General features: G+C 40.3%; 1 protein-coding gene across 1 annotated transcript in view; it reads left to right on the forward strand.

Annotated features, from left to right (window-relative positions):
* The first annotated feature begins 3,605 nt into the window (after positions 1-3,605).
* The window catches only part of ARSJ (arylsulfatase family member J), a 44,489-nt gene continuing 22,413 nt past the window's right edge, over positions 3,606-25,681 (forward strand). Inside the window, exon 1 of the mRNA XM_074154851.1 lies at positions 3,606-3,982. Within this exon, the coding sequence (XP_074010952.1) occupies positions 3,606-3,982 (377 nt within the window). The remainder of the gene's footprint in view (positions 3,983-25,681) is intronic.

Below are 25,681 nucleotides of genomic sequence, written 5' to 3' on the forward strand. Positions count from 1 at the left end.
CAGTCTTGGGACAGAAACTCCTTCTACCAGACTCATTCTTTGCTGTCCGTGCTAGCACTGGTTCTGTCATGATTGGAAGGAACAATCTCCTTTAATTTTTTTTTGAAGGAACAGTTTCCTTAAATTTTTCAGCTGCGCTGAACTTTATAAAGCTGCTATCTTCTTGGGCTTATATTTGTGTGTCCAATATGTATGTCTCAGAAACAGAAAGGTCAGACATGAGCCTGACCTGAAATAACTAGAAAAGGGCATGCTTAACAGCCCCTACCTTGGCCGAAGATAACTACGGATGAGCCTTCAGCTAAAGTCATCCTCTCCCCTCATGTTTGATTGAGTTAATTTTATGGTCTTAATACACACAGAGACTGCATAACAAGTACTAAAAATATATCATTTCCTAATGATATAATAAATTCAATTTTAACTACTGTATATTTGAATTAATATATTCACCACACTCAACTTTAAATACCTATGAATGTTCAGTATTTTTTTTTCCCCAAGGGAAAAACCCTTCCTCCAGCTTTTACAACTCTTCTGTTCCTTTCACCAAGCATCCTGAACGTGCGGTGTAAACCATGAGTGTCTGCAAATATTTTCTTAAGTGGAATATTAATAGCACGTTATCTTCCAAGGCCTCTTTACTTGCAGGTCAGCAGAGTATTTCACTGGCGTAAGCCTGCTTTTGTTTTTACAAAAGTAGGAAAGGAAAAAAAAAAAAAGGATAAAATAAAAAGTGAGATAAATAGGGTGGTGACTAGCAGGGATTGGTATGGCTAATGGGGCGCTTGCAGAAGACAGCACTGGAAATCGAAAGCAGTGATCTCCTGCTCTCTGCTAACAGCTGTGCTCTTTAGGGAGGGAAACTCTGTTGCATCTGCGTAATGATAGATTATTCTTTTTTCTTCTACTATTCAAACAATCTTAATTCCAAACTCTCTTTTAGATGATTCTGTAGTTCTGCTCACCAACGTTGGTGATGTACTCGTTGCACTCAGGAATGATTCCCTTTAGCCAGCCTTCTGCCAATCGGAATGTTTTGAATGTGTTGGAAATATTTTGATTATAAAAGCAAAATCATGTATGTCAAGTTACAGAAAACTACATGTAAATATCATAATGTGTGGATTATATTGTAAGTGTACTGTGATAGCTGCTGTGTGGTATCTTTAAAACAAACAAACAAAATAATTAAAAATATATTTAACCACTAGAAAATACGTATACATTTGATCAGGTATTTTGTGTGATGCTCTAATGTTTGTCTGGGTCCGTGGTGCTATTACAGCTTATATTAAAAGGACATCATATTTTGTTTGCCATTTTGCAGGAGATGGATTAAAGGCAAAATAGCATTACTAATCCAATTTGTGTTTTACCATTTATAGTTTTAGGTTTCTATATGCATTCTTTTGGTCTTGTAAACGTTGGGAAAAAGCAGGAGTAAAAAAATTGAATAGAAAATTCTTTTAAAGAGAATGTCATTTCAACAGATGAAAAATTAAGGGTTTCTTCAGTGTAAGGTTTTGGAGGGTTAGGTTTTTTGTTCTTTTGGGGGTGGGGTTTTTTTATTTGTTTGGGGTTTTTTTAAGAGCTTGAGTTAACGTGCTGTGAAGTTTCTCTGATTTCAGAAGAAGGTGTTCTACCTCAGGAATTAAACTCGGTAGGTTTTACAATGCAGATGTAATTTTATCAATAGCACTTTCCAGTGTGGACAAGCCCTTAGGGTAGCACATTAAAATCACTAAATCCACTTTTACTTCCATGTTCTCCCTGCTGCAGCATTGTAAACTGCAGCACAACACTTAGTTATTTCTGAATAGCTCTTTTATCAGTGGCAATTTTAGAGTGGGGACTTTTCTGTTCACCTTAGGTTGCACAAAATCAGTTAGATTCGATCCAAATTAAAGTTCCCTGAAGACAGCATGAGTTTATACTTTTCCCTTTAGAAGGAGGACACCAAGTGCTGTTATGAACTGAATGACATTTGTGCAGACATCTAGGCAGGCAAAATCCAGGCACTTGCATTAGGCAATGTTATTGAAGGTAACTAAAGTGTGTAAGCCAACATTTGATATCTAATATGGACTCTATAGATATCAGTCAAGGAGCTGCTTCCTGTCTGCTCTATTCATTTAGTGCATGGAAGCTTCTTTGAAGGAGAAGGAAGGTGTACCTGGGAGAAAAATATTAACTCTGGGAACCATTAAATTGACTGTCGTGCCGCCCCGTCTCTTCTGACACAATAATAAAGTTAGGAAGTTTTCATTAGAGAAGCTGCTCCAGTAGTTGTGCTCCCTGCTCCCTCCCCATCCTAAAATATTCTTGTGTGCTACAGAAGGCTGTTTCGAGGCAGTATTACTCAGAGCCATGGGGAGCAGAGGGAACTTTTAAGAGTATATTGAACTTTCAGTACTAGAATCCATCAGATTTTAAGAGAGAGAGATGGAAGCGTTCCTGTGGGAGGGATACCAGCCGGCCTGTCTGTTCCCAGGTCCCAGACAGAGCTGGGATTTCATCCCAGTGGTGGTTTAAGAGTTAATGCTTGTAAAATCTAGTTTGTCTAAAAGTTGTTCCTGTCATGATGACTCATGTTAGACAGGTCAAACCTGCACACTTACTGCAGTTTAGCCTCATCATGCATGAATGTTAAGTTTCTGCTTGCTTCAGTGTCTTTCAGGACTGGGGTGAAGTTGTATTTTGCAACTGCAGCACATTTCATACTTTAACCCAAATTTTCAAAAATGATAGGACTTTGAAAAGGCGCATTCCTCCCATTTGCCACAGCCTGACCAGAATTGGAGGGTTTGGGCTTCAGGACTGGTTTGTGGCTGAAAACAAATCCGGTACGTTCATACCTTCCAGATGTTTGCGGCAATTTCAGAAAACATTTAAAAACAATCAATATTGGGGGGGGACGGGAGGGGGGGGGGGCGGAGTGGGAGGAGGGAAAAACGACCACCTAGCTTTGGGAAGGAGAGGTGGGACTCGCCGGCGGGGCTGCCCTTTGTAGCCCGGGGAGGGGGGGCGGGGAGGGAGGGGGTTAGCCTCCGAAATACGGGGGGGGACAACAAGGGGCAGCGACATCTGAGCGGGGGACAGGCGAGGACGGGGAGGGGAGGGATGGGAAGAAGAAAGCAAGGAAGAAGTTGCCGAGGGGGAAGGAGATGGGTTTGCAGAGGGGGAGCCGGGCTCCGGGAGCCGGAGGGGCGGGGATGGGGACGGGGATGGGGCGGGAGCGGCCCGGCAGCGCCGGAGGGGGCGGGGGGACCGGGCGGGGGGGAGGCGGCCCGGCCCGGTCCGGGTCGCCCCTGGACTCGCCCCGCCATGGGCACCGACCCCGGGGATGCTGTGAGCCCCGGCGGGGCCCTGCTCGCCCACTCGGCACCGGTACCAGCCGCGGGCCTCTGCCGGCGCCACCGGAGTTGTTGGAAGTTGGGGGTGGCTACCGTGAGCCGGGCTGCTCGCCACTTCCCCGCCCGGCGGGACCCCTGACGGCCCCCGCCCCGGAGACTCTCTCGGTTTGTTGGGAGTTTATTTTTCGGTGTGTTTTCTTTTTATTATTCTTTTTCCCTTCCGTCCCGCCCGTGCTGCAGCCGAGGCGGATGGCCGGCGGTGGGCGCAGCTGGCCTCGCCGCCTCGGCACCGGGAAGATGCTGGCCCTGGGGCTGCTAGCCGGCCTCTCGGTCCTCAGCCTCCTGACTTACGGCTACCTGTCCTGGGACAGCCTCCGGCTCGGCCCCGGGGAGACGGAGGCGACGAGGAGCGGGCCGGGAGAGGGGCCGGGGGCCGGCGACCCCGGCTCGCAGCCTCACATCATCTTCATCCTGGCTGACGATCAGGGATTCAGAGACGTAGGGTACCACGGATCGGAGATCAGGACACCCACTCTGGACAAGCTAGCTGCTGAAGGGGTTAAACTGGAGAACTATTATGTTCAGCCTATGTGCACACCATCCAGAAGCCAATTTATCACTGGAAAGTAAGTTTACTACTACTTCATCATTCCCCTCACCGGCCTAAACGCTGCTGAAAAGAGCGCAGACCTGGCTGTGTACAGCTCTGTCTTAGCCTGTAGCCTTTCTGATTCACTTAAAAACCTTGAACAAAACAGACTTTCTAAATATGTTTGAAATAGCAAAATAAAAACTGGTTCTCGGCGAGCCAATAAGGATTCAGCACTCCAAGCTACCCTTGCGGAGGGCTATAGTACGTTTACGTTTACTGCAGTAGTAACATACGTGCTAGTTGTCAAGTAATGCTGCTGTTACTGGAAGCGATCTGCTCCGATTCGCTGTGCAATTTCAGAGTGACTTCCAGGAGGAATCGGTGTTGGGGAACTGAAAGCGTTGCGTTTTCTCCAGTGCGTTCATTGCAGCCGGCACTCTGGATCACGGGTCTCGCTGAACCTTGCCTTAATGCCAGTTCTCGCTGAGGGTTATATTGAATTTACGAGATGATTTCCCAGCATGTCACATGGGGACGAGTGCAGGGAACCCAGGCTCTCGCTCAGGATCCTCTGAGCTGCAGTACGGCTCTTGGCACGATGCAGTTGCTGCTTTGCACACGATTAGAAGCTTTTATGCCACTGAAATAGGTGCCTCACCAAAATGATGAAAGCAGTGGATTGGTGTTGTGTACTTTGCCATGTGTGGTAAATTGTGTTTTATTGTTGTCTATTAAGTAATTAACCAATCACCCAACGTAAGGGCTTTCTTACATGTGAAGGTTAATAAGGATTAAACTGGGGGGGGGTATGCATTTGAACCGTAGGAACCGTTCCCAAGTAACTGCAAGTGTGGACACATTTACTCTGGAACAAAACCACCTTGTTTCTGTTCAGCTTAACTCACTTTGACAGGAACAGAGAACTCTTAAAAGAGCGAAAACAAAATGAGAGGAAAAAAGTTACTTAGTTTATTTTCTCCTTTCCTTCAGTATAAACAGGAACAGGGCAATGTTAATATTGCTGGTAAAAGAAACACATGTTTAAATAAAACAAGCAACTGGCGTGGTGTCTTGTGTCTCCATATGGTAGAGCTGGAGATAATTCCTGGTCCCGGCCTAGTTCCCAGACTACTTGCTGGACCAGGGAGATTTTCATGGAGACCTGACACGTTATCTACAGCAAGACTTCCCCACGTGGGTGGTTTTTTTTACTTCTTTCTTTATGTGGAGTGTGCCATAGAAGAGAGGTTATTTGGAGACACCTACTCACTCATTCACAAGAACATAGTCGCCCTGCGGCAACTAAAGTAACAGCTTAGGAGGGAAACGTGCATCAGGGTAGGGTTTAATGCATCCTGGTTGTCTTTAAAGCTGTGCAGCAGTTGGAAGGAAGGACCTGGGCCAGCAGTGTGTAGCCAGCCAGCTTTCTGAGGACGGTGGTTTGGGAACCAGTGCTTTGCAAAGGGAATGTCATGCTGCACAGCAGTGACTCACGCAGCGGCCGGAGGAACAGGACGATGGGATTCCAGGGGAACCGGGATGCTGTGTTGGCTCTCAGAGGCTGCAGAGGTTGTCTAACCACAATAAAAAATAAGAGTGAAGTAAGGAATAACAATAACTCTGTTTAACTGTTTTAATCCTTTATTAAATACAGAGCAGTTTGCATGTAAATATATACTAACAGTAAAAGGTGGGCATGTTCTGTGGAACCCTGCTCTTTTCATCAGCTCGTCAGGCGGAAATGATTCTGCAAATCTGCCTACTTTGGTTTTGGAACCTTTTATAGGAAAAAAGAAATTTGCTTATACTTCGTTTTTATTTTCTTAGTCTGCTGGTCTAAAACCCTTAGAATGTTTTTTTTCATGTTGTTCTACTTTGGGAAAAAGGAGCAGCAGAGAGAACCGACTGCCTCGCATGACTGAGAAATAAGGGAGGGAATGGTGAGGGGTTAATAGGCTTGGGGAGAGTATTAACGAAGCAGATTCAGAGGTTACTATTATCCATGCTGGGTGAAGATAAATGCTAGTGATAACTGCTTTTAATGATTTCTTAGTGGAGGCACCTTAATTAAAATGCCAGGACTCAGAAACTTCTGATCCAGGAGAAGCAGTGGTATTTTTTGAATTCCAAAATGAGTTCCGTCAAGGCCAAGAGCCTGCTCATCCACTGAAAGGTGACCTGGAAGTTCCATGCCTAACTTGGTCCAAACATGACCTGATTGATCTACATAAAACAGAGGGACTTATGCAAACCAGACTCATTGGGGAGCACTGACTCACTTTGCCAAGTGGAAGTTAGACTTAAGGCAAAGTGACTTGGAATGCTCCAAATTCTTTGTAGGTCTCCAGGCAGTCCCTCTAAGGCTCGTGCAAGTAAAGAGCCTCTTCTTTTGGTAGCTGCCCTGTGCCAGTGAGTGAGTACGGGGAAGGTGGTTGGAGGTGACATGTTAAAAGGTAGAATTAGCTCTTTTTCCCCTTCATGCCATACCACACCATAGTGTAGCAGCTGGTGAGCCCGTCCTTCTGACCTCCTACTTCCCTCCATTTACTTTCTCATGTCCAGGGCTTGAGACTTTAGCCTAATTTAATTTCTTGCTCTCCACCAGCATTACCTCTTTCCCCATCCCATCAAAAGCTACTGCTTTTAGGCTAATAGTAAGGCTGGCTTCCACAGCTTTTGATTTTGGGCTTTATTTATGGGTGTGGGGAGGGGGGCTGCAGCTGAGCTGAATCTTGGGAATGGGGAAGGAGAAGTGTGAGCCAGTGGGCTGTGCCATGTGCTGTGCCTGCCGGGAGGTAAGGGATGGGGTTCTGGGGATGCAGCTCAGCCAGGGCTCTTACAGCTGGATTGAAAATTTGATAATTGGTGGGTTTTAGAAACTCATCTCTCGCGTTGCTTGTGCTGGTTTGAGCAGGACATTGGCCTGAATATACTCAAGAGGTTATTGACCTGCTGATAATTTATAGAAAGACTGTAGATATGTTTGGCTTTGGGGGTTTTTTTGTCTCCTAAAGGATGTGACTGAGCATAAGTTGTCCTCCAGACCAATTGCATTGTGTGATACAGTACTTTTTTGTTGTCTTCTTGAAAGTAATAGGCATGCCTCAATAAACTAACTAATTTTAGCAGACTAGCTCAGGATACCTAGCTTTAACTAGTGCTGAGGCGAAACCTGTCCTACACGGGCACTAAGTTAGGTGAGAAGAAATTTGCATGTGTGCATACATCAGCCATGCTGGAGTATCCTTAGGATACAGAGAGGCGTGAATGTGGTACAGAACACAGCTAAACTAAAAGACTACTTTTTAATTCATCCATGAAAGAAATGAAAAGTAAACGCTCTTCTGTTGTTTATGTTATTGTGATTTACATAGAAGAAGATAAAAAAAAAAAATAGCCTCTCAGACTTTAAGTCTTCAAGTTCTCCCCACTGGGAAATGGGGTTAAGAACACACAGGGATACTCAGCTGGCGCCCAGCAGCCGGCTGGCCAAGCACTTACTGAGTTAGCTCTTGTATCTGGGTGCTTAATAGCCTTGATGATTTTTCATTGCATCAATAATCTTGTAGACCAGTTTGGCAGTGCGGCCTAAGATGATCTTGATTTATGGAACAATACAGGTCACGTCATGTACTAAGAAAATCTAAGATTATTTGTGTGTGAAGTTTTCTGCATGTGCGTGTACGAGAGTTGATTGAGTGTAAGATTGATTTGTTACAGTCACATGTGGTATTGCTTATTTAGATAATTTGTTACATTTTTTTATCATGAAGAGTCATCTCCTTTTTAAATGAAGAATTATTGAAGCATAGTCAGTGTGTGGACAGTTTCCCAGAGTTTTTTAAGAAATTTTGAAAGGTTATGACCAAAAGGAGTATTCCTTTGAGCTGGTGAGACAAAAAGACTGTAAGCTTAGATGAACATCTGCTGGGATAGCTGACCCAATTCTATAGAGGGTATTACGCAATGTAGTTGTATTTGCTGGAGCAATACTTAATTTAGCAAAGGAATTTGAGAAATAAGACTGACTGATTAGAAAAGAAGGAATCTAGGCATAATATGCCATAAAAGTTTTTGGAGTTACGTAGGCAGCGGATGCCTACTTCATCTTCAGGGCTCCCAGTTTTCTGCTGACCATCAGACTTAGGACCATTATGTGCATGGGAATCCCTTTGGGCCGCGGGAAGGTTCCTACGCAAGAGTAGGGGTCTCTGTAGAAACTGATGCACAGCAAGGGGTTACAGACCACTCAGGAATCTGAACTCCCTTGTACAGTGAATGCTTATGAATCATGGAAGCCCAATGCTAATCTCAAGAATGAGCTTTGCATGATGGATGGAATGTGGAGATGGAAGATGTGGAGAAATGGTGAAGGTCTGGGGAAATAAATCGGTTTTTTTTTTCCTTGGGATAAAATGAAATATTGAGAATTTGCTCATCCAAAGCAGACAGAAATAGATTGTATAATCAGCAAGCATAATCAAAGTGTTCTTTTAATATAAGTAATTACATCTGTTATCTAATTATAGAAATATTACACATGTATAAATATATACAGCTATATCTATCTAGTTAGTATGTATTCTCTTGTTGGCATCCCTGTGTAGCAATACATAGTTCACCATTAAAAATGACAGTGTCTCGGCAAACTAAGAGTTATTTTGACAATCAGAAGTAGACTAGAGGAAAGTTAAAGTACTTTGAATTTAAAGTAGTGCAGCTGACTTGCAAGCCGACAGAAATATTGTATTCTGGGGGCTCAGACTTCTTGCTAAGCCTGCTCTTTCCCTGCCTCCTGGGTGCTTAATGCTCCAAACTGCAATTTCAGCAGTTTGGCTGCTCTGAGAAGGATCCAGGACAATGGCGCGTGACTGGGAAGTTACCTTCTGCGCCCTGAGTTGAAACGAAGGGTCTCAGAGACTTGATGGGAATACTGGGAAATGTATGTAACACTCCATTATATATATATTCCCTATTTTGTAGTTAACAAAATATGAAGGAATGTAGAACATCAGGCTGAAGTATCAAGAGATGGTCTGATACTTTATCTGCTCTGAAGTAGAGTCTTGGCAGTCATTGATCTGAGTTTAATTCTGATCAGTGTTTCCATTAAGAACCTGGATGATGAAATAAAATGTTCTGATTAAATATGCCACTAAAATTGGAGACACTGCCAGCATTAAGGGACTGTAGTGATATTGAAAATCATCCTTACAAATTAGAAAAATAATCTGAAAAAAAAGCAGAATTAAAGTCAGCAGTGATAAGTAGAAGATGCTATGCTGGAGCAAGAATAACTTTGCAAGCAGAGGATGGTGAACAATGCTTAGACAGCATTTCTTTAGAAAAGTAGCTGGAATTATAGTGAATCATGCACTGAATATAAAGTCAGCAACGTCATGCTGTTACAAAAAAGGCAAACGTCATACCAGTTTGTATAAACAGGAGCCTAGTAGATATGAGAAGCAGCCCTTCTGCTCTACAGCTGGAGCACTTGTGCCCAAACTTGGGCATCGCTCTCCCAGAGCAATGTGCATAACTGGATAGTGGCCAGCTAAGGGTGATCCGATATCTCAGAAAGATAAGTGTGGAGAAAAGATCAGAAGAAATGGACTTGTTTAGTCTAAAGAAGGCAAAGGTGAGAGGGGACATGATAAGTCTTCAGTGTTTTAAGAGCTATGCGAAGAGAAAGGGCATAATGTGTTTTCAGTACCACGATGGAAGGTACGAGAAATGAGGGGCTTTCTTGAGTAGAGAGAAAACTTCAGGTTAGATTATAGGGGAAGCTTTCAAATGCTAAAGATTGTGAAACACTGGAATAGCTGGCTTTGGGAAATTGCTGAGTTTCTTCATTGGCAGTCATTAAGAACAGACAAGACAAATATGTCAGGAATGACATAATATAGTTGAATCTGTCTTGGGGAAAAGGGTTGAACTGGATGGCTTCTCGTCCAACTCGTAGTCATCTGTGGCTCATTTGAAGTACATATTAACAACAGAAGGCGTCCTGAAGGAGAGTGTTCATAAAATATTTTTAAATGCTAGAAATTATTTCAGTGTTCATTCTGAGAGAAAGTAGTCTGTGTGAAAGTTTCATTTCAGTTTTCTCCTAGAAAATCCTGTTTTCCATATCCTCATTTTCTCTGAAAATTTTCAAGATTTTTTTCCCCCTAGGCCTTCATAACTCTTGTGGTATGTAATTATTTATTTCTGCTGGCTTCTTTCAGGACAATTTGTGGGACTGCTGCCAAAGATGTTGAGGTATCTTTTTCCATGTTCTTGTTATGTCTTTCACTTAGGATGACATTGTCCATATATATATATATGTATATATATATACACACACACATATATATATACACACACAGCATACACAGAGAACGAATAAATAATTAAATGCAAGGACTTCCTTTTCTTGATTTGTTCTGGCTCCGTGCTTTTCTCTGTTCATTCTGCAGAAAATTAGATCCAAGTACTGAACTAACTGCTCTATGGTCTTAAGCTATAAGAAATCTGCCCGTATCACCATAATTACTAATGCACTGAACAAAGGAGGAAAGAGTGGGAAAGGAAACTACATGCAAACAATAAAGATTAAAAAAAATAACGTGGAGGAAATAGCAAAGTGTAGCACAGGTTGTGATAACTTTCTTGCATTGCTTTCTGGTAACATTTAAGAATATTGTTTGATAGTTTAGGCCTGCTGCTTAGAAGACAGACATGGTGTTATCTGACACATAACTGACTAGATAGTGGAAATGGATTAACTTTTATTTTTCATTGTCCAAGTTATACAAACTACAGTAAGTTAAAGAAACATGGTTGGAAATAAATTTAAGTTCTAGACTTTTAGCCTATGGTTGTTTCCTGTGGGGGTTTTGTGTTTGTTTTTTTGAACTGGAAAAGAGAAATTATATTCCATGGAAAAGTTAGGCTTAAAATAATAAGGAATTTAGCTCATTCAGCGTTGTTCCTGATATATTAGCTTTGCAGTTGGTGATGCCTGTTGCTGCCTATAACAATAACTTGAATGAGTGGTAGTAGTGGACTCCTATTGTGACAACTTTCACTTTTTAATGTTACTCTTCCTTCATGAGACCCTTTAAGCAAATCGAGACAGGAAACTGAGATAGGTGTCTGGAAATAAAACTGTGTAGTAAAAAGATGGGGTTTACTTTCATCTCAAAGGATTTAGACCAAGACAGTCAAGTTAGGTGAGACTTAAAATTTGGACAGATTACATTTTTTTTCATTAAAATACTTTAAATTTCATGGAAAGAATTTCCAGATTTATGAGCTGAAGGTCAGAAGAAGGGAAAGATCTGTCTATTTTCTTGTTGTCTTTGTAACACTTATATTGGAGATAATACCAGACCCGTGGTTCGTTTTCATAATTGTGTGTGTCTTAGTTCTGGTTTTGAGTTTTTATGCACTTTTGGTTTTAAATCAATTTTGTGTATTTGTTGTGTTGAATAAGGGCCTCTGCACACATTAATAAAAAAATGTTTTAAGGTAATGGAGATCTTAAAACATAAAATGTTTGATCGTTCTTGAATCCATTTCAAATGTACCTCGCTGTTATTTTGTGTTCCCGTGATGTGTGCCTAGCAAAGCAGTCCCCAGAATTGAGGATATTCTTATTGTAATATTCCATATCCTTAGAGTAATATTTCATTAATATATGCATGGTAAATAGTACAAAGTAAACGAAGATTGCGCCTGTGTAGGATATGCTTGCTTTCTCTGTATCAGCAGTCTTTTTATGATACCTGCCCAATCTATTATTGTTCTTACTTAAAAGTCAGTAGATCTGGCTGGTGACCTCAGCTTGTCTCTGTAAATGTAAATTGGTAAGCTGAAATCAATATAAGGATTTCAGAAAGAAATCAAAAAAACACTAATGGGTAACAAATTTAAAATATTAATATAAAAGATGTTTTAACCATTGAGGTTTGACTAAAATAATTTTTGACTTTTTGTGGTCTGTGATGAAATAGAAGAATTTTATATAGGGAACTTTATTGTACCTGCTGGCTCATAATAAGAAATAAGTTAAACATGTTTCATGATTCTAGTTCAACTGCAATTGTAATATGTTAATTAACTGTGTCAGCTATCACCTGCTTATTAATTCAGGTTGTTATAGCCGTATTATCGTGCTCTAGGTTTGGAGGGAGTTAGAAAACAAACCTGGGATCATTAAACACTTTTTAATATGCTTCAAATACAAAATTATCTTCCCAAAGGCATATATGAAAAGCCTGTATTAGATAATAAGTGTTAAAGTAGACATTATTAATCTTGTAAGTATGCTGTGCCCCGAGAGCCTTTATTTTCAACCTAAGGGCAGGAAAATCACTGTATAGGAACCAAAACTATACCTCATTTTTCTTACACTGAAGCAGCTGTTTAATGAAGGCATTTGTGGCATGGCAGCTTTCTCACTGTCATGGCACGTAGTATCTGTGGGTGGGTGGTTGTGGTCCATGGAGCAACTGCGTCTGGCTCATGGGCAAAGGGAAGGATGCTCAACTCCTGGCACCAGCAAGGGCACAGGGGAGCTAATCACAGCTTACATGTGATTCACCAAGTGTGCATTCCCGTCCCATGTGGTGGAGGAAAAAGCAGTCAATGCCTCCTTCAAAGGGCATATAATAAGTCACAGAAATATATTTGATTATTACGATTTATAAGCATAAGTATGGAAGTGCTTATTCCAATATTTGGAAGCTTTAAATGATATTTTAGAAGTACAAAAGAAAGGCCCACAATTCTTGACCTAGGCTTGCTCTGGCTTTTATTTTGCTTTTATTTTTACTTTTTGAAAAAAATAATTTTGAAATATTAATTCAGCTTTTTGGAGGATGTTTTAATTCCCGTACATCCATTTATCAGAATATTAGCTGTTTTCTAAGTAAATATCTTGTGTCTGTTTTCAGATTCAGTCCATCTTTCTCTTCATTTACGCATTTTAAAGGGTTTCTTCCCTGATAGAGAATATTGGCCCATTATAAGGTAACGTTATGTAATTTTTCTTAACATTTATAGAACGTAAGTGGGTAATAAGGTACTGCTGTAGAGGCAATCTCAGTGATAACAAGCTCCCATAAGAAATTAGTCCCCTTCTGTTTTGAAGAAGGAGAAAATTACAGGTTTGACAAAACATTACAATTTGAGGAAAATGTGAAGCTGGAGAGTGTGGAGAAAATTAATCTTGGGGCAGGGGGAAGCAATGTAGTATCCTTAGTCTAAATGTACTATAATAGATATAGTTACTGTGCTAATTGCGCATCTCTGAATTTAATAAGCTTTGTAGAAACCATACTTACCATCACATTTTATATACTTAGTTTTAGTTGTCATGTATTATAGTTCATAGAATCATAGAAAACTGGGTTTGAGGAGACCTCTGGAGGTTGTCTAATTAGGCCTCCTGCCAACTTATATTACACAGCAGGGACACACTGACTTTATAAACTCTCTTTTATTGTTTGTTTCCTCCTGGAAATAAGAAAATATTGCAAAGTGTACAGGAAATTGGAATCTAGACTGTTGTTAGGAAAATTAGTTTTACCAGGTTATCAATTTTAGTAAACTTAAGAAAACTGTTTCATGAACTTTTTCATATTTCCATTCATCTCTTCAACAGAAGGGTGTTTTTTTTTCTTTTTAAGGGCCAGCAGCTGCAGTTAGTTTAGTGAAGTTGTTAATGAGCACAGCATAATGACAGCTTCTTCCTTAAGTGTTCCATGGTCCTGTTTTTGAGAGGGACTTTTTATCAGGGAGTGTAGCAATAGGATGAAGGGTAATGGTTTTAAACTGAAAGAGGGGAGATTTAGATTAGATATTAGGAGGAAATTCTTTACCTTGAGGGTGGTGAGACACTGGAACAGGTTGCCTATAGAAGCTGTGGATGCCCCATCCCTGAAGATGTTCGAGGCCAGGTTGGATGGGGCTTTGAGCAACCTGGTCTAGTGGGAGGTGTCCCTGCCCATGGCAGGGCGGATGGAACTGGATGATCTTTAAGGTCCCTTCCAACTCTAACCATTCTATGATTCTATGAAAGCTATTATAGTATGTTTGCTGATTTCCCGTAAAGCAGAGTTTTTTGACTTAAGTACTTACTTTACTACCATAATTGCAAATTCATTCTGATTTGCAGTCTGCTTCTAGAATTGACTGTTGTACAGGATGCTTTTCTTCAGTTTTCTCACCGCCTGATAGAGGAGGTGAGGCATTGAGACTTGAGGTTTGTGACTGTGGGGAAGCTCATCCCTCTCTTCAGCTACCTCTGGGCAGGAGCAGACAAGGCAGGAGCAGGTTCTTCAAGAGATGCTCAGAGAAAGGAAAAAGGCAATGAGCACTGGTTGCATCAAGGCTAGATCAGGCTGCTCAGAGAGGTTGTGTCATTTCCATTCTTGGAGAAATCTGAAGTAAACTGCAGAGTGCCCTGGGCAATCTGGTTTAGCTTGGAATTAGCCCTGCTTTTGTAGGGGGTTGGACCAAACAACCTCCACAAGTCGCTGCCAACTTGAATTATTTTATCATTGTGATTTGTCACAATGAAATTCCTGCTGAAGGGGAAGAAGAAGCAACTTCTGTGTTGTTTCTCCCCCTGTAGAAGTACTCTAGGCAAAAAAATAAAGTATTTGGAGTGTTTGCCTATTTGGTTTATGGCCCTCAACCAATCTGAACACTCCCTCTCCTGAGTCATTGCAAATACAGCCCTATTAAATTTTGCTTCTATAAGAACACAGCATACTGGTAAGAATATAAGATCACTAAATTTAGCATTTTCTCTCAAATTCTGAACAGTCACCTGTACTTCTACCGGATCTATGCAGAAAGTACATACATTGCTAAAGGCAGAGAGGTGTGTACTTCACCGAAGCAGTTATACAACTTGTGAGATTTCTTTCTGTCTTCTTTCTTCTTAACTTTTTTGTTGCTGCTGTTACGATATAGAGTGCATTTTAATAGGAAGATGAGAATTCAACCTGGTATACAGTGCAGAAGGAAGATAACATTTCCTTGGTTCTTAATATTGTAACTGTACAATTTTGGCCCTTTTACATTGCAAAACCTTTAAGGCTTCATTTAAGCTTAAAAAGAATGAGGCTCTGTGATAAACTGAGGAGTGTTTGGCTGTCTTGGTAATGCTGGGTATATGTGCTGTAAGTGATGCAGTCTTAGGTAATGATTAAGAGCTTAGGTAATACTCTTTGGCGCTGTTAGAGCCCTGTTGAGTCTTTATTCTGTCACAGATTTCATTTTATAACCTTTGGCAGTAATGTGCTTCCCACGGTGAAACTGCACGTAGCTTCTCTCGGAGTTTTAAGGTTCTCTGTTGATTTCAATGTTCTGTATCTTTTTGCCACCTGAGACAATGACATTGTTTATAGATCGGCGTTCCATCGTTCCCGGCTTCTGTTTTTGTGTTCCTTGCATCCATTTGAGATTTTGGGACTGCTTTCTCTAGTGGTGATGAGGCTTTGCAGAATGCAGCTGACCAGGGCTGAGCTGATGGCAAGCTGGAGCCCAGCAGCAGGAGGCTTCTTGGCCTCCATTTGCAGGAGTCAAATATTTTCAGAGATGTTTTCGGTAGAAATGCTTCTGAGTGCTTTGAGCTCAGGGCTTTCTCTAGACTACATTATGTTTCTGCCATGCAAAGCACTGGCTATTTTCCACTGGGGAAGTGTAGCTCAAGTGGCCTGTTAATGTCTTCTATGCTAACCTCAAGGCTCTTATCTGTGTCGCTGCTAGAAGCCAAGTGGCTTTCCTCAGCATCCTTTTGGTACTCTGCCCGCTGATACTAAATGTGACCTTGAAGAGCACTGGAGTTTAACAGTCTGAATTCTAGCTGTTATCTCTTACACTGCATTGGTTCACTAGGCACGATCTTTACCAGTAAGCTGATTTAACAGCTTTGTTTGTGGAGATGTAGCTTTTCTGTGCAAGTCCTTATAGTGCTTTTGAATCTGAAAAACTGTCATGTCAAGATGGCACTTTTAATAAAACATGCTTCCTCTATGTAACTGAGTCATACCGGCACACTTCAGTAACAAAAACATATATTTTGCTACCATTAACCATGGTGAATCAGCTTAGGTAAGGCAAAATTAAGTTTGTGGGGTATTTTGTTGTGTTTTTCTTAATAAACAAGTCACAGTCTGAGACATCTTAAAAGAAAAAAAAAATTCAGAATAACATGTTTCTGCGTGAAATGATTATATGTCATAGTTGGGTTTGGGGGGGAGGCTTGGTGGGCATTTCTACTCCTTAGAAAATGATTGATCTTCATAATAAATGTATTTATCAGAAGCAGATGCAGGAGAAAAACAATGTAAGCTGTCAGATGACAAAAATTTTACTTTCTGGCCTTGGAATCATTTGCCCAGGTTTATGCGTTTGGAAGCCCTCCCAGTAGCGTGAAAGCACCTGTCACGTACGAGGAAAAATGAACAATCCCTCTTCCTTTTCTGTTAACTAGGCTAAAGTTTTTTCCTGATTTTTGTTTCTCTTGTGGGTGGGTGTGTGGGTGTGGGTGTGTGTGTGTGTTTGTGTTAGAAAATAAGATGAGGCACAGGCATGGTAGGGATGCTTGTGTGAGAAGAGGTATTTTTTTCTAATTAACACTGAATGCAGTTAGGTTGATAGTAACTGTAAATTAAGAATAAGTTCCTGCATTAGAATCATTGATTTAAATTATTATATGGAATATATGAATGGAAAACAAAAAACCCAAACATTTTTAATGTTTTCATATTCAGGTATCCATGCCAAACATTTGATTTGGTATTCATAATGCAAAGTTTTGTGAAAGAAAAACAGTGGTAGTTGAAAGTAATATGGCTGGCACCATGAAAAGCAGCTTTTTTGTGTAAGTTCACCCCTTAGGGAGTAATCAAGCCATTACACATACTCTGCTCCTGGCATCTAACTTACGTGCAAATGAAAGCACCAAAGCTGGGACCCTTTATAGCCGTGTATATATATATATATATAGTCAGTGTTGATAAATGGACATCTCTGAGGAGGTGACTCAAAACACCTTAGTTACATACTTGAAGTATATGGCTGCTCCCCCTGTGTGTAAAATATGCTGAATAAAATCCTTTGCACCGTGCCACGTGTGCTTTCTGACTGCTAGAGAAATAAACAACAAATGAAGAGCCGTATCCAGCAGAGTTCTGCTGGATGAAGTTCTTTCAAGAAGGACAATGGCAGTTTTATTTACAAGGGCTGGGATGAAGCGGGATGCTGGTTAGAGCATACTACAAGGATTACCACATCTGCCCTGGTCTTAATCTTCTCTTGGATTGCCGTTATGGCCACAGCGTAACTTGTCCAAGCTTCAGTTTGCACATCTGCATCAGTGAACCTTCTTATGATGTTGCTGTTACAGGTTTGGAGCAGGGGACATTCTGAAATTCAATCAACAGTTATTAACTTGACCCAGTTGCCAGTTCCTTTTGCAGTCTCCTGTCCTTCTAGGGGAAAAGCACTATAGTAATACTGGTTCTCTGTGCAACACTTCCCGCCCATCGTTTGGGATGCCTCTTTGACCTCTTTCACAGTATTCCCAGAAAACATTTGAGCCTTTCAGTTGTTCCAGAATCAGTTTTAAACCTTTGCAGCTTCCCAAAGATCTTCCAGGCTTTCCTGGATACCAGCCCACCAGGTTGTCCTTTTGGAATCTTCTCTCTGCTTCCAAGGCCAATCATTTCGCCTGCCCAGACTTAAATCCATTTTCTTCATTTCCCTCCTTATCCTGTCTCCAGCACCAAGCAAAGGGGAGCCAAACCAAGTCTTCTCCATAAGAAAGGGTCTTATCATCTTGTCCTTTAGTTCCCACTCTAATTCTTCAGGTATTTTTTGGCTGAATAGCAAGCTTGATGTATCTTTCAGACTCGATCAGAATTTATCTTCATGTTAATCAGTTACCAGTATGCATGCATGCAGCTTTTGTACCTGTAAGGTAAGAACATTTATATTTGCCTTTTCGGAGGATTTTAGGGCTGGATTAGTTATAGTTGATCACAGTAGTAAATACACTTTAAAGAGTATCGTAGATAATACTCCTTGATAGTTCTGAAAATATTTTAAAACTGTTTAAAAGCCTGCTGCCAAAGGAGATTTTCTAATAAATATTTGATTTTTACCCTGTAGCTTGTTATCAGCATAGTATTTTAAAACTGGGAGAGAAAAGGTGATACTAACAGGGAGAAGAAGGAACTTTACAAAGGTTGTGCTAATCCTAAGAATGTTTGAAAAGAAAACAAACCTAAGGCACTTGGAAACAGTTCAGGGGTTTCTAATTAGATATGACATGATATGATATGTGATGTGATATGATAGATAGGCAAGATTATTCACCTTTTTAAGTTCACCCTTCTTTATTCAAACCAAACCACGCTTCACTGATTTACTACGAGCCCTGCAATTCAGTTCTCTCCTCCCACCAGCTTGTCTTAGCAGCGGAGGGAGATTTGTTACACTTGGGTTTGTGATCTGTTAGGAGAACAAGGTGTTTTGAGAACAGCAGATGTTCTTTTTACAACAGTGGCAGTGGTTGCGGCAGTGTCCTGAGTTCAGCCTCTCTCCAGGATGGTTGGCTTGGCTGCCAGTGTTCTGGCAGTGGGGAGGAACTTGCCATTTTTATGCTCAGAGAAGAAATTAAACGCTGTGCTGCTCTGACTGAGTTTCCTCAGCTGCTCTCTGCAGATATCATGGCTTTTGCTGCACGGCAAAGTGGGCTCTGTTTAATACAATATCAGCTGGACTGACTGGCTTCCACACAGCTAGTGTTCTCCAGATGTTTTTCTTCGCAACTCCTGAACTTTGCTGGCTTGCTTCTGGCCAGTTAGGAATGGAGAGAACAAACTGGCATTTGCTGCTTTGTATCCATAGAGATAATACCTCTAGAAAACAGAGTTTTAAGAAATCTTACCTAGTCCATCCTACTTTAGGAAATTGTGACAAAAATATTATTAAAATATGTGGGAATAACTTGTTCCTGAAAACCTTCAACAAAGATTTCCACGCTTTCTCCAGCCAGTCTTAGCTATAGTTTCAGTTATATAGCTTTTAAATTGTTGAACTTCCATCTTTCTTGATGCAGTTTAAGCCTACGATCCCTTGACAGTTCCCAAGTGAAGACCTTACTTTGCTACAAAAAGGCGATAAATCTTCTATATGTCTGAAGTCTATTATCACGTCTCTGCTCTTCCCTTCTCTACCCTGAGTAAAATCAGTTCTCTCTGTCTTTCCCCATAGATCTTGGTTTCTATACCTCTGATGACTCTTAACATTATCCTCTGGACTTTTTATGTTTGGGCCTATTTTTCATGAGAAATGACGCGCAGAATAGGACACGATGTTCCAGTTCAAGTTTGACCAGTACTGCCTTGATATTTTGTGTTAAATCCCAAAGTTTCTAAAATATTTTCAGTGTTGAGTAATTGGAAGGCAGTACATCAGCTCCTTTACTGGCGTGAATTTACCTCAGCAGAAAATCTGGCCAAATCAATGAGTGTATGACTCTTTTTCCACTGCTGATGGGTAGGAAATGTCACAAGAACAACAGATCTTGTACTATTTTTACCAGTTAAGCTGTGATCTCCAAATTAAAGCAAGATGATTATCCTTATGGGTTTGTTCCTGTTAGAACACCCACGTTCTGGTGCAGTGCAGGTCAAAGTGCGCTTAAGCCGCCCCAAACCTTAAGAAGATAACAGCCAAGTTGGAGATGTGTCCCCCCCCTCTGCTCTGAATGTTTGGATATGAAGCAAATGTGTTTCCTTTTCCTCTGACAGACCTGAAAAACCTTTGTCAGCTGTTTTATTGTCTTACTTTAAACACGACGTCATATGTTTTACTTAACTGATCACTTTTATACATGCCAATGAGATGATGCTTTTTTTCACAATAACAAGTCAGTGTTGACTCAGCTTCAGGTTGGGTTACCAGTAAGCCCCAGATCTTTTTTCTGTGAGAAAATAAGTTTGTGCAGTTGATTATTCCTACCTAAAACAGTACTTTGCAGTTGTTGTAAGTGAATCACCTTCTGTTTAGTTCAGGCTACTCCTCTAATTCAAGTTCATTTTGGATTTCAACTCACCGAAAGGCAATGCAGCAGTTGTACTAGTGCAAATTCACCATCTGCACAAGTAATGAAATTTATTATGTATAAATTTCACCTTAAAAATTTATTCATAACCTATATGAAAAAAATCAGTATAAATGTAATTAACCCAATTGCTTTTACTTATTCCTCATGGATGTACTTTAAGAATGAAAAAGCCTGTAGCTTAAATATATTTATTCCAAATTCTTTATCTTAGAACTTGAAACTGAATTTGCCAAGTATATTTCCAGGATTAGTTAAGGAATCATATAGGCATTTCATGATATATTTTTCAGCCTTGGGCTTTTTGAGTCTTGGGCGTTTGCTTTGGTTTGGTTTTGAGGTGTTTCTGCTCTCCCTTCTCTGTGTTTCTGGTTCATCAAACAAAATAACTATGTCCAGTTTTGGCATTACAATGTCAAATGAGCCATGACATTGTCAATGCATCCTGCTATGCTAGAGTATTACTTGATGTCCTCTGCAGTTATTAAATAAAGAGAGGAATAGGCTGATTGTCCAATCATAATTTGTTTCTGTATTTCTCTGAAGAAATGAGGCGAACAATTACCAAGATGAGTGGACAGAACCTTCTCTGTAGCCATGTTGTCGGGCTGAAGCTGGCAGAACACGACTGGTGCAAGCCAGGAAACCAGGCTGTCCTGGTCTGAATCCCAGTTGTGTACTTCCAATAGTGAGCAAGGAAGGATTTGTCTTTTACAGATTGTAATTTCTCTATAGGTGGGGCTGAGCCTTGTGGCTCACAGACCTTCAAGATAAGTTGCTTGAATATATTTCTTCACAAAAAATTGTCTGTATTGCAGATCAAGGTGATCATAAATCATATTCAGCTAATATGCAGGTACAGCTCTATATTCAATAACACAAGGACACTTGCACTCTTTAATATTCTCATTACTTTAGTCTTTCCTCAGCAGAGAAACAATCTCATGAATTAACAGACATTGATATATGAAGGCATTTTCTTTTTAAGAAAAAAAAAAAAGACCATTTGAAGCTTTCAGGTCTTTTGAAGTAGACATATGGTGTTTGACAGGAAGGCCATTTTCTACAAAATTACTGTTGGGGCCTCATTAGGTTTTAAAGATTAGAGATGACCAATCAAGTATGCTCCAGGTGTTTCCTCTACTATAGCTGATACCTGTTTTTATTAGAAATATGGCCTTTATTTTCTTTTGAATCATGTCCAGCAAAGTGGAATTGTCACTTATTATCAGCAAATGAGGTTTTGGTTTCAGGAATAAACTATGCATGTTGTTAATTGTGCATAAGAATTCTTCTCTTCTTCTCCAAAGAACATAGATTATGATGAAGAAGGTAGGAAAAATAATCACTTGCTGGATTGCAACCACCAAGATTATATCACAAAAAAATGAAATTCAGTTTCTTCATTTAAATTAGCATTACTGGAGAGGGCAGTATCTGTCGCTCAGCCAGGGATTCCTGTTTTCTGAATATTGGCAGGTTTTGTTGTCTTTTTTCCTTTAACATTAGTAAAACATCCTTGTGAATTGGCCAGATTCTGTGCACAGTACTGTAGTTTAGGAAAACTCAGTGTTACTCATAATTTTCAGAAGAGAATGCTGAAGATTTTAAACCTTCGCTATTGAAAAATAATAGGTGCTAAAGAAGTATCTTTAAGAAAGGCTTCCTAGGAGAAAAACTTCCGTGCTCAAAAATACATTACTTCTAAAAAGAAATACTGACATTTCACTGCAGTGATGACAGAACAGTCTGTAGAATAGATGTCTGTTGGCCTTCTTAATGTATTGCCTGACCTAATTTTTGTAAAGTGCAACTACTGTATTAGGAATCATCATCCAAATGAAAATGGTGGCAGAAGAGTTCTAGTTTCAAAATTATTTATACCAAATGATCATGTACATAATTCTAAGTAGTTTTTAAAAGAACTGTCTCGTGTCCAATTTGAAAGGGAAAATAATGGAACACTGAGTTCCGTTTGCCAAGGAAGGGTTTGGTATCTAGAAAAAGATTAGCAAGGGAGATATAAAAGTTTTCGTTTTCTCTACCACCATTCTTCTATGGAAAATAAATTTGCTGTCTCACTTGAACTTTCAATCTGCTGGCAACAAATGTACGTGGACATAGTAGTTGGCTTTAAAAAGAAAAAAAAGTGTCCAAAAAAACCCTATCCTTGTCTAGCCTAATTCCCTTGGCTTGCATGTGGGAAATTCTGAATTTAGCAAATGGAACAAGTGTGATCTGAATCTGCTCTGTTTGGTAGCAGTTGATAAGTTGTGTCAAAACAGTCCTGCGTACTTGGAATTAAATTCTGCACATTTTTGAAGGAAACACTTGCAAATATTACCACGCTGCAAAAGTGTCTGAAACAGTTGGTGCTGGTACAACACTGGCCAGGCAGGAATGGAATTAAAATATTTCCCCTCCGCCGTCTGCTCTAGGCTTATCAGCTGCTAATGCCGTACAGAAACCATGTCTGTCTATAGTTCGCTGATCCAAACTAAAAATATTTTCCTGCATAAAGAGTTTTCTTTTCAAAGAAACCTTTCAGCAGTTTGGGCTTTAAGAAATGTGCTTTAATTGCAGTCAATTTGTCTCACCCCAAAACCTCCAATGCATCAAAATCTGCTGCCCTTCACAATTAATATCTTCACATCAATTGCATTGACATGAATGGAAATAATCCAGGTTTACAGTGGTCCAGTGCAGACCAGTTAGTGACTTCATATTGGAAAGTATTCAAATTGTCAGTCTAAATGAACTAGATGCACAGCATAAATTTAACTTCATAGCCTTCAAAAGTTTACTAAAATATTTTATGCAAATGGCCCAAACACCACAGACTTCATATAATAAATTTCAATCATTTCTACTAGGAAACCTCAGCAAAGGAAAGAGATTGCATGGAAATTGACTCTACAAAATTTACTGTAAATATAAATCAGGATAAGCTAAGACTTATTTTAGTGCTTCTTGCAGTCTGAAGATGTAATTTTTTTAATTCAGTTTATGTTTTTTACTTAATTCTTTTTGCCAAAGACAACCAGTGACTGTACCTCATCTCCCATCCCTGTGCTGGGTGTGTGGGTCACGCTGAGTATGTAACTCAAGTGGGAAAGTGTGGTCCATGTTTTCCTCTGCGTTGGCATTCTATCAAGCAAGTGATGCATAGTCAGCCTCGGGGACCAGGAACCCAACATGCTCAGCCCACGCCACCTCCTGTCATGGCAATGTCCTCTCCATGCCTGCAGAAAGAAGGCGGGGGGGGATGGGGGGGAAGGTGATATACAACCCTATAGGAGACACTTACATTTCCTACACTCATCACGACTCTGCAGATGCTCAGGGCAGCATTAGAAAGTTGGTCAAGAGCCAGGGATACAGTGTGATGTGGCGATAATGCCAAGTATGTGCGTCTGTCTCTTGCGTGGTACACACAGGAAATAAAGCAAGTAAATGGCCTTAGCCAGAGATAAAACTTCATCCATCTCCAGAGATGAAGTCCCGATTACATGGTTTGCCAGTTTTCTTAATTGGCAGTAAATGACTGCACTCTCTTAGTACTTGATGTACATTTCAGAAGCATCATTTTTCCATTAGTCTATTTTTACGTTAATATATCTTTGTTGTGTTAGCTAGATGAACTTAATTTAAGACCCAGTGACACTGTTATTTACAGGATTTTATTTAATACACTGTTTTGCCATGGTTAATGAAAAAGATATTACTTATTAAATTAGAAATAATTGTTAAACATAAAATGTCATTCCCTGTTTAATGAAAAAGATATTAAAATAGAAATAATATATTAAACATAAAATGTCATTCCCTTAAAGCTATAATTTGATATAGCATTTAGAAATAACAATGTGAATTTTCTTAAATTAGTTGTTTAGTTAATGGACTGTCTGGGTTTATTTAGATTTATTTTAGGTAAGTGGTTGGCACATGAAGGCAGGTAATATAACAAAAAAAACCCAGAGAAATGCGCACACACAAACACAAAATACTGAAAGCAGCTTAACTGTATGTCCCCTCTTGTTTCCTGTTGCCTGTTGGGACTGAGGGTTGTGGTGAAAAAACTGGGTGTTCCAAGTTCCCGTGGTACAACTGGAGATTGACATGCCAGAAAACATGACAGGGAGAGAACAGATTGCTTCCCTTCACTGAAATAGATGATTTAACCTATTTACTATGTATGGCACACAGTCGTTAGTCTTTAAAAAAAAAAAAAAAAAAGCAACCAAACGTTCACAGGCTGCGTGTGTTTGCTGATACCACTTGCTTCTAAATTTGCACCTCATCATTTCGTTATTTAAGAAAGTGAGGAAGGAAAGAAGCCATGTCTTAATTTGTGTAGGTGGATGATAACACAAGAGCTGGCGGAGCAAGAGGACAACCTGGGGTTGAGCCAAACTTTTTCTAGGAGGGAGAAGGTGCTGCCTTCCCCACGCTGCTTGGGCTTGTGCGGGGCGAGAGAGCCCCAGGAGCACCAGTACGGGTGCTAGGTGGTGAGGGGGATAAATGGCAAAAGGGAAGAAATAAGATAAGATGGGCCTGATGTCCTCCACTTTCTGTCCTTCATTGTAGCCCACCCTACTCTGGATTCACGCTAGGAATTTTTGATAGCGATTTTCAGAGGGATAAAGGGCAAGAAATCCGGTATCTGTAATTGTCATCACAGACGTCTGAGAAAATCACCAAACCATAGAAACTGCAGCTACTTCGGTCTTAAAGCTTTGGCCCTCCATAGCTGCTTCTGTCAAAGGATTTCGCACAGCTTTAGTGACATGAGTAAGGTTGGTTTCGCAATCCTCTGCGAGAGGGGGAAACTGAATTATTATTCTGGTTTGTTAAAGTGAGGAGCTGTGATGTGCAAATTCATTTCGGCTTAGCAGTGTGGCTTAAGATATTGATACTTTTGCCTTGCTGAAATCTGTCCCCTTTCCAAACGTGTCCCCAGGTGCCAGAGGGAGCAAAAAGGAACACAATTTTGGCTTTGCCAATTTGGTATTAGCTTAAACTATCTTTGAAGGTAGGTTTCTGCCAGGACCTAGGCAAATTTTGTTTGGGGTGGACAACCTCTGAGAGAGGGAAAAGAGAACGAGATCTCAAGAGGATGGCTATTTAATGACAAGTCGGAGTCCTATTTACTTCATCCTACATCTCAAGGGAAGTTTGAGACAAATCAATAGAGAAATTCCACTTTTCCTGAATCCGTATTTCTTCTTTAGCTGCCAGTTTACTTTAGGAAGGAAAAGTGCAATATGCAGGCACAGTGTTTAATTTTTTTCGGTTTCTTTTCTAGAAAATAAACTGTCTGCAGGTAATAAAAGGCCATCAAACGCGTTTTAAACAAGCAGCTGAAAACATAGCCATAATTGGGAAGAATTTTGAAGTAGGAGTTATTGAGTCAGGAGAAGCGGAATTTTGTAAGCACATTCCTGAGGGAGTGAGTGGGAGAAATCATTCTTTCTGGTGAGAGCATGAAATAGTGTACATGCATTTTGGGGTTTTATTAAAAGGTATAGTATGCTTTGCATGATTCCACTTGTTCAGCAAGCTAATTTAAATCTATCTTTTCCATCTATAGGCTAATCAAGAGCT

Source organism: Numenius arquata, chromosome 10 (genome assembly GCF_964106895.1).
Source record: "Numenius arquata chromosome 10, bNumArq3.hap1.1, whole genome shotgun sequence".
NCBI classification, from domain to species: Eukaryota; Metazoa; Chordata; class Aves; order Charadriiformes; family Scolopacidae; genus Numenius; species Numenius arquata.